At 46.1% G+C, this 12,845-nt stretch overlaps 1 protein-coding gene across 2 annotated transcripts in view; it reads right to left on the reverse strand.

Moving 5' to 3' along the window:
- Nucleotides 1-12,845, reverse strand: part of slc49a4 (solute carrier family 49 member 4) — a 99,024-nt gene that overhangs the window by 46,324 nt on the left and 39,855 nt on the right. For both annotated transcript variants that reach the window (XM_072469939.1, XM_072469934.1), the window contains exon 4: nucleotides 7,171-7,300. In XM_072469939.1, the coding sequence (XP_072326040.1) occupies nucleotides 7,171-7,300 (130 nt within the window). The remainder of the gene's footprint in view (nucleotides 1-7,170; nucleotides 7,301-12,845) is intronic.

Here is a 12,845-nt window from a genome sequence, read left to right on the forward strand (position 1 = left end):
GACACCTAGCCACCGACCTGTAGCAGCCTTTTGAATCCCGCGGGCCAGATCCGATTGGACAAGCCATTCGTTTCCCTGACCTGGTGGGCTCTTCCTAAGTTAAGTATTGGCCAGTAGTGATAGGTTTATTATATAGATAGTAGTATTAGTGTATGAATATTGCTTGTTGTATATAATAAATAACCGTTGTTTTAATCCTTACTAAGCGGTGTGCTGACTTATTAATCATAACTTGAACTTGAACCACGTGGCGGTATCAGAAAGATACCTGGCGACTCGTGAGCAAAGGTGACGTAATCAGAGCTCATAAACTAAGGCTAAAAAGAGCAACAACAGACAGGATGGTCTACATCTGAACCCGAGGGGCACAAATATCCTGGGGTGGGAGATTTGTTAGTGCTCTTGGGGGGGGGGGGGGGGGGGGGGGGGGGGGGTTTAAACTAGTGCAGCAGGGTCATGGGAACCTGGATTGTAGTTTTAGGGTACGGGAGAATGAGAGTATAGAGGTCAGGAGCACAGATTTGACTTCGCAGGAGGGGGCCAGTGTTCAGGTAGGTGGTTTGAAGTGTGTCTACTTCAATGCCAGGAGTATACGAAACTGGCAGGGGAACTGGCAGCATGGGTTGGTACCTGGGACTTCGATGTTGTGGCCATTTCGGAGACATGGATAGAGCAGGGACAGGAATGGTTGTTGCAGGTTCCGGGGTTTAGGTGTTTTAGTAAGCTCAGAGAAGGAGGCAAAAGAGGGGGAGGTGTGGTGCTGCTAGTCAAGAACAGTATTACGGTGGCGGAGAGGATGCTAGATGGGGACTCTTCTTCCGAGGTAGTATGGGCTGAGGTTAGAAACAGGAAAGGAGAGGTCACCCTGTTGGGAGTTTTCTATAGGCCTCCTAATAGTTCTTGGGATGTAGAGGAAAGGATGGCGAAGATGATTCTGGATAAGAGCGAAAGTAACAGGGTAGTTATTATGGGAGACTTTAACTTTCCAAATATTGACTGGAAAAGATATAGTTCGAGGTGGGTCGTTTTTTGTACAATGTGTGCAGGAGGGTTTCCTGACACACTATGTTGACAGGCCAACAAGAGGCGAGGCCACATTGGATTTGGTTTTGGGTAATGAACCAGGCCAGGTGTTAGATTTGGAGGTAGGTGAGCACTTTGGGGACAGTGACCACAATTTGGTGACGTTTATGTTAGTGATGGAAAGAGATAAGTATACCCCGCAGGGCAAGAGTTATAGCTGGGGGAAGGGCAATTATGATGCCATTAGACATGACTTGGGAGGGGTAGGTTGGAGAAGTAGGCTGCAAGTGTTGGGCACACTGGATATGTGGAGCTTGTTCAAGGAACAGCTACTGCGTGTTCTTGATAAGTACGTACTAGTCAGGCAGGGAGGAAGGCGTCGAGCGAGGGAACCGTGGTTTACCAAAGAAGTGGAATCTCTTGTTAAGAGGAAGAAGGAGGCCTATGTGAAGATGAGGTGTGAAGTTTCAGTTGGGGTGATGGATAGTTACAAGGTAGCAAGGAAGGATCTAAAGAGAGAGCTAAGACGAGCAAGGAGGGGACATGAGAAGTATTTGGCAGGTAGGATCAAGGAAAACCCAAAAGCTTTCTTTTGGTATGTCAGGAATAAAAGAATGACTAGGGTAAGAGTAGGGCCAGTCAAGGACAGGGATGGGAAGTTGTGTGTGGAGTCTGAAGAGATAGGCGAGATACTAAATGAATATTTTTCGTCAGTATTCACTCAGGAAAAAGAGAATGTTGTGGAGGAGAATGCGGAGACCCAGGCTATTAGAATAGATGGCATTGAGGATTCTCTGGGAAGCCAGGGAAGAGATTGCTGAGCCTTCGGCTTTGATTTTTATATCATCATTGGCTACAGGAATAGTGCCAGAGGGCTGAAGGATAGCAAATGTGGTCCCTTTGTTCAAGAAGGGGAGTAGAGACAACCCCGGCAACTATAGACCGGTGAGCCTAACGTCTGTTGTGGGTAAAGTCTTGGAGGGGATTATAAGAGACAAGATTTATAATCATCTAGATAGGAATAATATGATTAGGGATAGTCAGCATGGTTTTGTGAAGGGTAGGTCAAACCTCACAAACCTTATCGAGTTCTTTGAGAAGGTGACTGAACAGGTAGACGAGGGTAGAGCAGTTGATGTGGTGTATATGGATTTCAGTAAAGCGTTTGATAAGGTTCCCCACGGTAGGCTATTGCAGAAAATACGGAGGCTGGGGATTGAGGGTGATTTAGAGATGTGGATCAGAAATTGGCTAGCTGAAAGAAGACAGAGGGTGGTGGTTGATGGGAAATGTTCAGAATGGAGTTCAGTTACAAGTGGCGTACCGCAAGGATCTGTTCTGGGCCGTTGCTGTTTGTCATTTTTATAAATGACCTAGAGGAGGGCGCAGAAGGGTGGGTGAGTAAATTTGCAGACGACACTAAAGTCGGTGGTGTTGTCGACAGTGCGGAAGGATGTTGCAGGTTACAGAGGGACATAGATAAGCTGCAGAGCTGGGCTGAGAGGTGGCAAATGGAGTTTAATGTAGAGAAGTGTGAGGTGATTCACTTTGGAAGGAATAACAGGAATGCGGAATATTTGGCTAATGGTAAAATTCTTGGAAGTGTGGATGAGCAGAGGGATCTCGGTGTCCATGTACATAGATCCCTGAAAGTTGCCACCCAGGTTGATAGGGTTGTGAAGAAGGCCTATGGTGTGTTGGCCTTTATTGGTAGAGGGATTGAGTTCCGGAGTCATGAGGTCATGCTGCAGCTGTACAAAACTCTGGTACGGCCGCATTTGGAGTATTGCGTACAGTTCTGGTCACCTCATTATAGGAAGGATGTGGAAGCTTTGGAACGGGTGCAGAGGAGATTTACCAGGATGTTGCCTGGTATGGAGGGAAAATCTTATGAGGGAAGGCTGATGGACTTGAGGTTGTTTTCGTTGGAGAGAAGAAGGTTAAGAGGAGACTTAATAGAGGCATACAAAATGATCAGGGGGTTAGATAGGGTGGACAGTGAGAGCCTTCTCCCGCGGATGGAAATGGCTAGCACGAGGGGACATAGCCTTAAACTGAGGGGTAATAGATATAGGACAGAGGTCAGAGGTAGGTTCTTTACGCAAAGAGTGGTGAGGCCGTGGAATGCCCTACCTGCAACAGTAGTGAACTCGCCAACATTGAGGGCATTTAAAAGTTTATTGGATAAGCATATGGATGATAACGGCATAGTGTAGGTTAGATGGCTTTTTGTTTTTTGACTTCCCATGTTGGTGCAACATCGTGGGCCGAAGGGCCTGTACTGCGCTGTATCATTCTATGTTCACCACTTTGTGTCATCAGAAAATTTAATAATCAAACATTTGGTTTCTTCATCCAACTCGCTGATCCCTGTGACACTCTACTCGTCTATCCTGCCAACCCCAAAATGACCCATTTATGCCTTTGCTTCCTGCTAGTTAACCAATTCTCTATCCATGTGAGCATATTACCCCCTACACCATGAACATTGAGATTATCTTAGTGCCCCACTATAACTGCTTCAATGCTAGAGGCCAATGTTTCCCCTTTGACTAAAGTTAACCAGCCTGCAGTTTCTTGATTTCTGCCTCCCTCCTTTGACTTTATCTCTACTACCAATTGACAGTTTGTATGCCCTCATCTGAAGGTCAGCAACATTCCCCAAGTGCTGTACTTAGAAATCAAATTAAATTATGTTATCAAGTCCAAGAGTGGTGAACCTACAATCGTCTAACAGACAATAACCGGCAGTTAGAGGTTCTTGATCACGAGTAAGGAAATAAAAGGAGTAAAATCAACAAGACTGTTACTTTAAAAAAATATATATTTCTTTATTCTCCTCCTTTTCTGCATTTTCTCCCAAATTTACACCCACCAACAATAAACAATAATCAGTAACAAATATGCCAATCCCCATATCAATAACAACGATCCCATCCTCCCACTAAACCCAAAACATTCGCCCACATTTTCACATAAACTGACAAAAAGGAATCAGGAACCCCCCATAGCCCCCCCCCTCCCCCCAGCCCTCCCACCCACCCCCCAACTAATGTTCGATGTTGTCCAGTTCTTGAAAGTGCATAATGAATAATGCCCATGAATTGTAGAACCCCTCCATCCTTCCCCTCGGTTCAAACTTAACCTTCTCAAGAATAAAGAATTCCAACAGGTCCCCCCGCCACGCCAGGGCACAGGGTGGAGAGGTTGCTCTCCAACCCATCAGGATCAGTCTTCGGGCGGTCAACGAGGGGAAGGCTACAACATCTGCCTCCGCACCCATTTCCAACCCTGGCTGGTCCGACACCCCGAATATGGCCTCCCGGGTCCAGTTTCACGTGCATCACTTTAGAAATTACCCTAAAAACCTCCTTCCAGTAATCCTCTAGCTTTGGACAGGACCAAAACATATGAACGTGATTAGCAGGGCCCCACCCCCGCAACGTTCCCACACATCTTCAACTCCATCAAAGAATCGGCTCATCCTCGCCCTCATGAGGTGTGCTCTGTATACCACCTTCAGCTGTATCAGCCCCAACCTCGCGCACGAGGTGGAGGCATTCACTCTCCGGAGCACCACACACCAGATCCCCTCCTCCATATCCTGTCCCAACTCTTCCTCCCACTTTGTTTTGATGCCATCCAGTGGTGCCTTCTCCTCTTCCAAAATAGCTCCGTCGACCGCTGACACTACTCCCTTCTCCAGTCCCCCTTCTCCTATCCCCCTGTCGTCAGCACCTCCTCCAGCAATGTGGAGGCCGGCTCCTCCGGGAAGTTATGTATCTCCTTTCTGGCAAAATCTCGAACCTGCATGTATCTAAACATTTTCCCCTGCTCCAGCCCATACTTTGCTTCCAGCTCCTTCAACATTCAGAAGTGATATGGGCCTATACGACCCACACTCCGTCGGATCGTTATCTTTTTTTTTAGCAACAGGGAGATCAATGCCTGCCCCAAGGTTTGCGGCAACACCCCCTTCTCTATCGTCTCTTCAAACATCTCCACCATCAGGGGTGCCAGCTTATCCTTGAATTTTTAAATAATATTCCACCGGAAACCCATCCGGCCCTGCCACCTTCCCCGACTGCATCCTCCCAATCGCATCCTTTATCTCCTGCTCCCCTATCGCTCCTTCTAATGTAGCCCTGTCCCCCCTCCCCTAACCTCGGGTACTCCAATCCATCTAGAAATTCCTGCATCTCACAATCTCCCCCGGGTAGCTCTGACCTGTACAACCTCTCATAAAACTCCTCAAAAACCTTGGAAATCAGATCCAGCGCCACCACCAACTTCCCTGCCCTATCCCTCACCTGAACAATTTCCCTTGCCGCTGCTTCCCTCCGGAGCTGGCCTGCTAACATCTCCATGTTTGTAAACTGCACTCCTTGCTCGCCTCAGTTGGCGCACCGCCTTCCTGGTAGATAGTCGGTCAAAGCTCACCTGTAGTTCCTTCCTCTTTTCCAGCTTTGTTGGGTCTCCATCCTCTGTATAACTCCTATCTACCTCCAACATCTCATCTATTACCCTCTGCCGCTCCAACCTCTCCTCTTTGACACCCTGGCCTTAAACGAGATCACCTCCCCCCTCACCACCGCCTTTAGAGCCTCCCAGATGACCGCCTTCGACACCTCACCCGTACAGTTGAAACCTACATATTACTTAATTAACTTTTCAATTTTGTCACAGAACACTTGGTCCTCCAAAAGTCCCACATCTAATTTCCACCCTGGTCTCTGCGCTACCCCCTTCTCCAGCACCATATCCACCCAATGCGGAGCATGATCTGACACTGCAATTGCCGAGTATTCCGACCCCTCAACCCCAGCCAACAAAGTCTTCCCCACCACGAAAAAGTCGATCCGCGAATATACCTTGTGGACTGCTGAGAAAAACGAGTACTCCCGCTCCCTCGGGTGCAGAAACCTCCAAGGGTCCACCCCTCCCATTTCCACCATTAGCCTAGCTAACGCCTTCGCCCCCCCCCCAGATGGGGCCAGCGAGCGCGGCCGTGACCTGTCCAACTTTGGCTCCTGCACCAAGTTCCAGACCCCGCCCCCCATGATCAGTTTGTGTGTGTCCAAGTCGGGGATGGCCCCAAACACCTTCTTTGCGAATCCCACATCATCCCAATTGGGGTGGTATACACTTAACAGCGCCACTAGCCTCCCCTCCAGCACCCCTGTCACAATCACATATCTACCCCCCTGATCTGCCACCACCGTTATAATGTTTTGTTTTTAATGCTACAATGAGCACCTTTTAATGTCATATTTAATACATCAAGATTCAGGAGTTCAATTCACAAGTTGACTTCTTCAAAAGGAAAAGTAAACAAACATTGGAAATACTTTTATGCTGTAGTGCGGTACAAAATAAAAGTTGAAATCAATAGAGATTCAAGAATAAAAGTGCCCGATAAGGAGTTACAAAGAAACTCATATATCCAGCTTTAACTCCGTGATCCTTGATTCAATAACCGATGTGCAAGAATGAGTTTCAATTTAATTATTTAGTTACATGATTTGCAAGATGGGCAGCACGGTGACACAGTGGTTAGCACTGTTGCCTCACAGCTCCAGGGACCCGGGTTCAATTCCAGCCTCGGGTGACTGTCGCTGTGGAGTTTGCACTTTCTCCCCATGTCTGCGTGGGTTTCCTCCAAGTGCTCTGGTTTCCTCCCACAGTCCGAGATGTGCAGGTTAGGTGGATTGGTCATGCTAAATTGCCCCTTAGTGTCTAAAAGGTTAGGTGGGATTATTGGGGTGCGGGGATAGGGTCGGCGTATGGGCTTAAGTAGGGTGCTCTTTCTAAGGACTGGTGCAGACCCGATAGGCTGAATGGCCTCCCTCTGCACGGTAAATTCTATGATTAACAGTGTAGTAACAGTAGCAAATTCAGGATATATCTTACCTGACAGAATCAAGGGATACGTCAGAAATTTTCATTGGCGCTTGAAGGAACAATTTTCCTCAGCAAGCCGTATTTCCTTGTGCATAAAGGTCCTCTACGTTTCAACAATTGTCAATTCTAGATCGCCTGGCATTATAAAAGCTGTGTTCGGCATCAAGATCTGGCAACGACAATTCTCAGCACTCTAGACTCCTCTGCCGGAATATAAATTACCCACCTGACGCAGGGCAAACTTACCAAAGAAGTCTGCAGATGCTGTTTCTATAATTGAGCCTCTGGCTTGCGGCAGCTATACTGGGTGGAAGAGGAGGCTGCGATGGGAAGTAGACTGTCACCACAGCCAACAGAAAAGCAGTTGCACCAAATTCTGGAAGAGGAAAATCATCAGAGTGACAAGACATGCACTACTGACACTAATCATTCTCATGGAATGAATAACCGTGATCAAATTTAATGCAGACCAATAATGGCAGCGTCTACATGTTAGAACTTAGAACATAACAGCGCAGTACAGGCCCTTCAGCCTTCGATGTTGCGCCGACCTGCGAAACCACTCTAAAGCCCATTTACACTATTCCCTTATCGTCCATATGTCTATCCAATGACCATTTGAATGCCCTTAGTGTTGGCGAGTCCACTACTGTTGCAGGCAGGGCATTCCACACCCTTACTACTCTCTGAGTAAAGAACCTACCTCTGACATCTGTCTTATATCTATCTCCCCTCAATTTAAAGCAATGTCCCCTCGTGCTAGACATCACCATCCGAGGAAAAAGGCTCTCACTGTCCACCCTATCCAATCCTCTGATCATCTTGTATACCTCAATTAAGTCACCTCTTAACCTTCTTCTCTCTAACGAAAACAGCCTCAAGTCCCTCAGCCTTTCCTCATAAGATCTTCCCTCCATACCAGGCAACATTCTGGTAAATCTCCTCTGCACCCTTTCCAATGCTTCCACATCCTTCCTATAATGCGGTGATCAGAATTACACGCAATACTCTAAATGCGGCCGCACCAGAGTTTTGTACAGCTGCAACATGACCTCATGGCTCCGAAACTCAATCCCTCTACCAATAAAAGCTAACACACCGTACGCCTTCTTAACAACCCTCTCAACCTGAGTGGCAACTTTCAGGGATCTATGTACATGGACACTGAGATCTCTCTGCTCATCCACACTGCCAAGAATCTTACCATTAGCCCAGTACTCTGTCTTCCTGTTATTCCTTCCAAAATGAATCACCTCACACTTTTCTGCATTAAACTCCATTTGCCACCTCTCAGCCCAGCGCTGCAGCTTATCTATGTCCCTCTGTAACTTGCAACATCCTTCCGCACTGTCCACAACTCCACCGACTTTAGTGTCATCTGCACATTTACTCACCCATCCTTCTACGCCCTCCTCCAGGTCATTTATAAAAATGACAAACAGCAGCGGCCCCAAAACAGATCCTTGTGGTACACCATTAGTAACTGGACTCCAGTCTGAACACTTCCCATCACCCACCACCCTTTGTCTTCTTCCAGCTAGCCAATTTCTGATCCAAACTGCTAAATCTCCCTGAATCCCATGCTTCCGTATTTTCTGCAGTAGCCTACCGTGGGGAACCTCATCAAACGCTTTACTGAAGTCCAAATACACCACATCAACTGCTTTACCCTTATCGACCTGTTTGGTCACCTTCTCAAAGAACTCAATAAGGTTTGTGAGGCACGACCTACACTTCACGAAACCGTGTTGACTATGTCTAATCAAATTATTCCTTTCCAGATGATTGTACGCCCTATCTCTTATAAACCTTTCCAAGATTTTGCCCACAACAGAAGTAAGGCTCACTGGTCTATAGTTACCGGGGTTGTCTCTACTCCCCTTCTTGAACAAGGGGACAACATTTGCTATCCTCCAGTCTTCTGGCACTATTCCTGGTGACAAAGATGACTTGAAGATCAAAGCCAAAGGCTCACAATCTCCTCCCTAGCTTCCCAGAGAATCCTAGGATAAATCCCATCCGGCCCAGGGACTTACCTATTTTCACACTGACCAGAATTGTTAACACCTCCTCCTTATGAACCTCAAGCCCTTCTAGTCTAGTAGCCTGAATCTCAGTATTCTCCTCGACAACATTGTCTTTTTCCTGTGTGAATACTGACGAAAAATATTCATTTATCACCTCTCCTATCTCCTCGGACTCCAAGCACAACTTCCCACTACTGTCTTTGACTGGCCCTACTCTTACCCTAGTCATTCTTTTATTCCTGACATATCTATAGAAAGCTTTAGGGTTATCCTTGATCCTACCTGCCAAAGACTTCTCATGTCCCCTCCTGGCTCTTCTTAGCTCTCTCTTTAGGTCCTTCCTAGCTAACTTGTAACTCTCGAGCGCCCTTACTGAACCTTCATGTCTCATCTTTACTTAAGCCTCCTTCTTCCTCTTGACAAGTGTTTTGACTGCCTTAGTAAACCACGGTTCCCTTGCTCGACCACTTCCTCCCTGCCTGACAGGCACATACTTATCAAGGACACGCAGTAGCTGTTCCTTGAACAAGCTCCACATTTCCATTGTGCCCATCCCCTACAGTTTTCCTCTCCATCCGATGCATCCTAAGTCTTGCCTTATCGCATCATAATTGCCTTTCCCCCAGATATAACTCTTGCCCTGCGGTATATACCTATCCCTTTGCATCACTAAAGTAAACGTAATCGAATTGTGGTCACTATCACCAAAGTGCTCACTTACCTCCAAATCTAACACCTGTCCTGGTTCATTACCCAGTACCAAATCAAATACAGCCTCGCCTCTCGTTGGCCTATCTACATACTGTGTCAGGAAGCCCTCCTGCACACATTGGACAAAAACGGACCCATCTAAAGTACTCGAACTATAGCGTTTCCAGTCAATATTTGGAAAGTTAAAGTCCCCCATAACAACTACCCTGTTGCTTTCGCTCCTATCCAGAATCATCTTTGCAATCCTTTCCTCTACATCTCTGAAACTTTTCGGAGGCCTATAGAAAACCCCTAACAGGGTGACCTCCCCTTTCCTGTTTCTAACCTCAGCCCATACTACCTCAATTGAAGAGTCCTCATCAAACGTCCTTTCTGCCACCGTAATACTGTCCTTGACTAACAATGCCACCCCTCCCCCTCTTTTACCACCTTCCCTGAGCTGACTGAAATATCTAAACCCCAGCACCTGCAACAACCATTCCTGTCCCTGCTCTATCCATGTCTCCGAAATGGCCACAACATCGAAGTCCCATGCCTCACTTTCTTGCCCTTTTTTCTCATTAAAGAACCCATGGTACTTAAGCTGAAGTAATAGCACAAGTATAGATACTAACTATCAACTAGAATCACAAAATCGGTGACCAGAGCACTTGTACCAGGTCACTCTGCATTACCTTGACAGCCAGGAAATGCTTGGGGATTTATTTTCTCAAAAATATCAACTCATCTGCACCCTCCACAAACCACTATCTTCTCTGCAACAATCCATTCCTCAGGAATGAAGAGTTGTTATCTTTAAAACAGAGGGGGGTGGGGGGATCCCATCGCAAATGGTCGCAAAATAAGTTGATGATAAATTCAAGATCATTATGGATAATTACCAATTGGCGAGTTGAGGGCAAGAATATAAGCATCCCTGATACATCTTGACAACAGAGTCCTATGTCAGACTCATATTCATTTACTACAGCTCTGCCTTCAACACCATAAACCCAGCCAAGCTCACAAGAAAACTCCAAAACCTAGGGCTTGGCTCCTCCCTCAACTTCCTGACCCACAGCCCACAATCAGTAAGGATCAACAACAATACCACCTCCACGACAGTCTTCAATACCGGGGCCCCACAAGACTGCATACTTAGCCCCTTACTATACTCCCTATACATACACGGCTGTGTGACAACATTTGGCTCCAACTCCATCTACACCTACAAGTTTGCTGATGACACGACCATAGTGTGTCGGATCTCGAATAACAATGAGTCAGAGTACAGGAGGGAGATAGAGAACCTAGTGGCATGGTGTAACGACAACAATCTCTCCCTCAAAGTCAGCAAAACTAAGAAGCTGGTCACTGACTTCAGGAAGCAAAGTATCGTACACACCCCTGTCTGCATCAATGTTGCGGAGGTGAAGATAATAATAATCGCTTGTCACAAGTAGGCTTCAATGAAGTTACTGTGAAAAGCCCCTAGTCGCCACATTCCAGCGCCTGTTCGGGGAGGCCGGGTGTCAGCTTCAAATTCCGAGGTATGCACATCACCAACAATCTGTCCCGATCCACCCACATTGATAATACGACCAAGAAAGCACAACAGCGTCTATACTTCCTCAGGAAACTAAGGAAATTCGGCATGTTCACATTAACCCTTACCTATTTTTACAGATGCACCATGGAAAGCATCCTATCGGGCTGCATCACAGCCTGGTATGGCAACTGCTCAGCCCAAGACCGTAAGAAACTACAGAAAGCTGTGAACGCAGCCCGGTAAATCACATGAAGCCTCCTCCCATCCATTCACTCTGTCTACACCTCCTCCTGCCTTGGGAAAGCAGGCAGCATAATCAAAGACCCCTCCCACCCAGGTTATTCTCTCTTCCAACCTTTCCCATCAGGCAGGAGATACAAAAGCCTGAAAACACACACTAGCAGGTTCAAAAACAACTTCTTTCCCGCTGTTACCAGACTCCCGAATGACCCTCTTATGGACTGAACTGGTCTCTTGACACACCTCCTCTATGGAGTAGTACTATACTCCGTATGCTTCACCCGATGCATGTGTCTATGTATTTACATTGTGCATTTATGCATGTCCAATGTTTTTCATGCATGGATCAATCTGTCTGGACTGTACGCAGAACAATACTTTCACTGCACATCGGTCACATGATAATAAATCAAATCCAATCCAATATAAGCTAGAATCGGTTGCAAACGATTTTTATTGTATCTCCTCACTAATTTAACACGCTGAGCTTTAGCATCAAACATGAGCAGTAGGACTAGATGGTAGGGAACTTAATGAAATAGAAAGTGACCCAGCAAGCATCTCATTTCAGCAGCATTCATTACTTCAGCAATCCTGTGCAATTAGTCTTGGCAACAAGTGTTGCCTTAGCACTTTCCTTTGAAGCAAGATAGATATTCGAAAAGAAGAACGGCATTCTTTACAAAGCTGATTGGAAGGACTCAATTTAAATTGATGACATTTTAGCTGTGATTCTCTAGCTCTACAGAAGTGGACATTTAAGAACTGCACTTTAATCACTCACTTAATTTCCCCACTAGGATTTCAGTGGCAGCGCATCATTTTTGGCATTGTGTGAAAGTACAGCAAAAGAACGATTGGACTGTGTTCAGAAATGTGGCCGTTTTAGTAGAACTGTCACTTTGGAACAGACGACACAAAAGGGTATTTTAACATTTGAGGGCATGTTGCAATCTGTGCATACCGCAATCAGTTCAAAAGCAAAAAAAAGATGTGGTTGTTAAGCTGAATACAAGATTTGTTCCAGAATGCCAGCACATTCAAACACTAACTGCTTAAATTGTACAAAATAGTGTTGAATAACTGTTCGATTAATGATCTTAGTAAAAATGGGCTTTAAAAAGAAAATGTTTGGTCACTGGGCATAGAATGGCAAAAATATAACTATGGGGAGTTTGAAATAAATAGTAGGAGTATATAATGGAGGTGGCAAATTTCCCCAAAAGGGCTTCTGTTCTGTAACCCTGGAGTCAGCTATTGGCAGCAGCGAGCTCCATTAATGGCATTAGTCTGGAGCATGCAGCACAAATGGATAATAGCATATGCTTAAAACTGCCTCTGCTGTCAACAAGGGAGATGTAATTGAGGTGAATTTGATAGAGTACAGAAAGGAAATATTTCTTCTGGTGGGGGAA

The sequence above is a fragment of the Scyliorhinus torazame genome, chromosome 2 (genome assembly GCF_047496885.1).
Source record: "Scyliorhinus torazame isolate Kashiwa2021f chromosome 2, sScyTor2.1, whole genome shotgun sequence".
Lineage (NCBI taxonomy): Eukaryota > Metazoa > Chordata > Chondrichthyes > Carcharhiniformes > Scyliorhinidae > Scyliorhinus > Scyliorhinus torazame.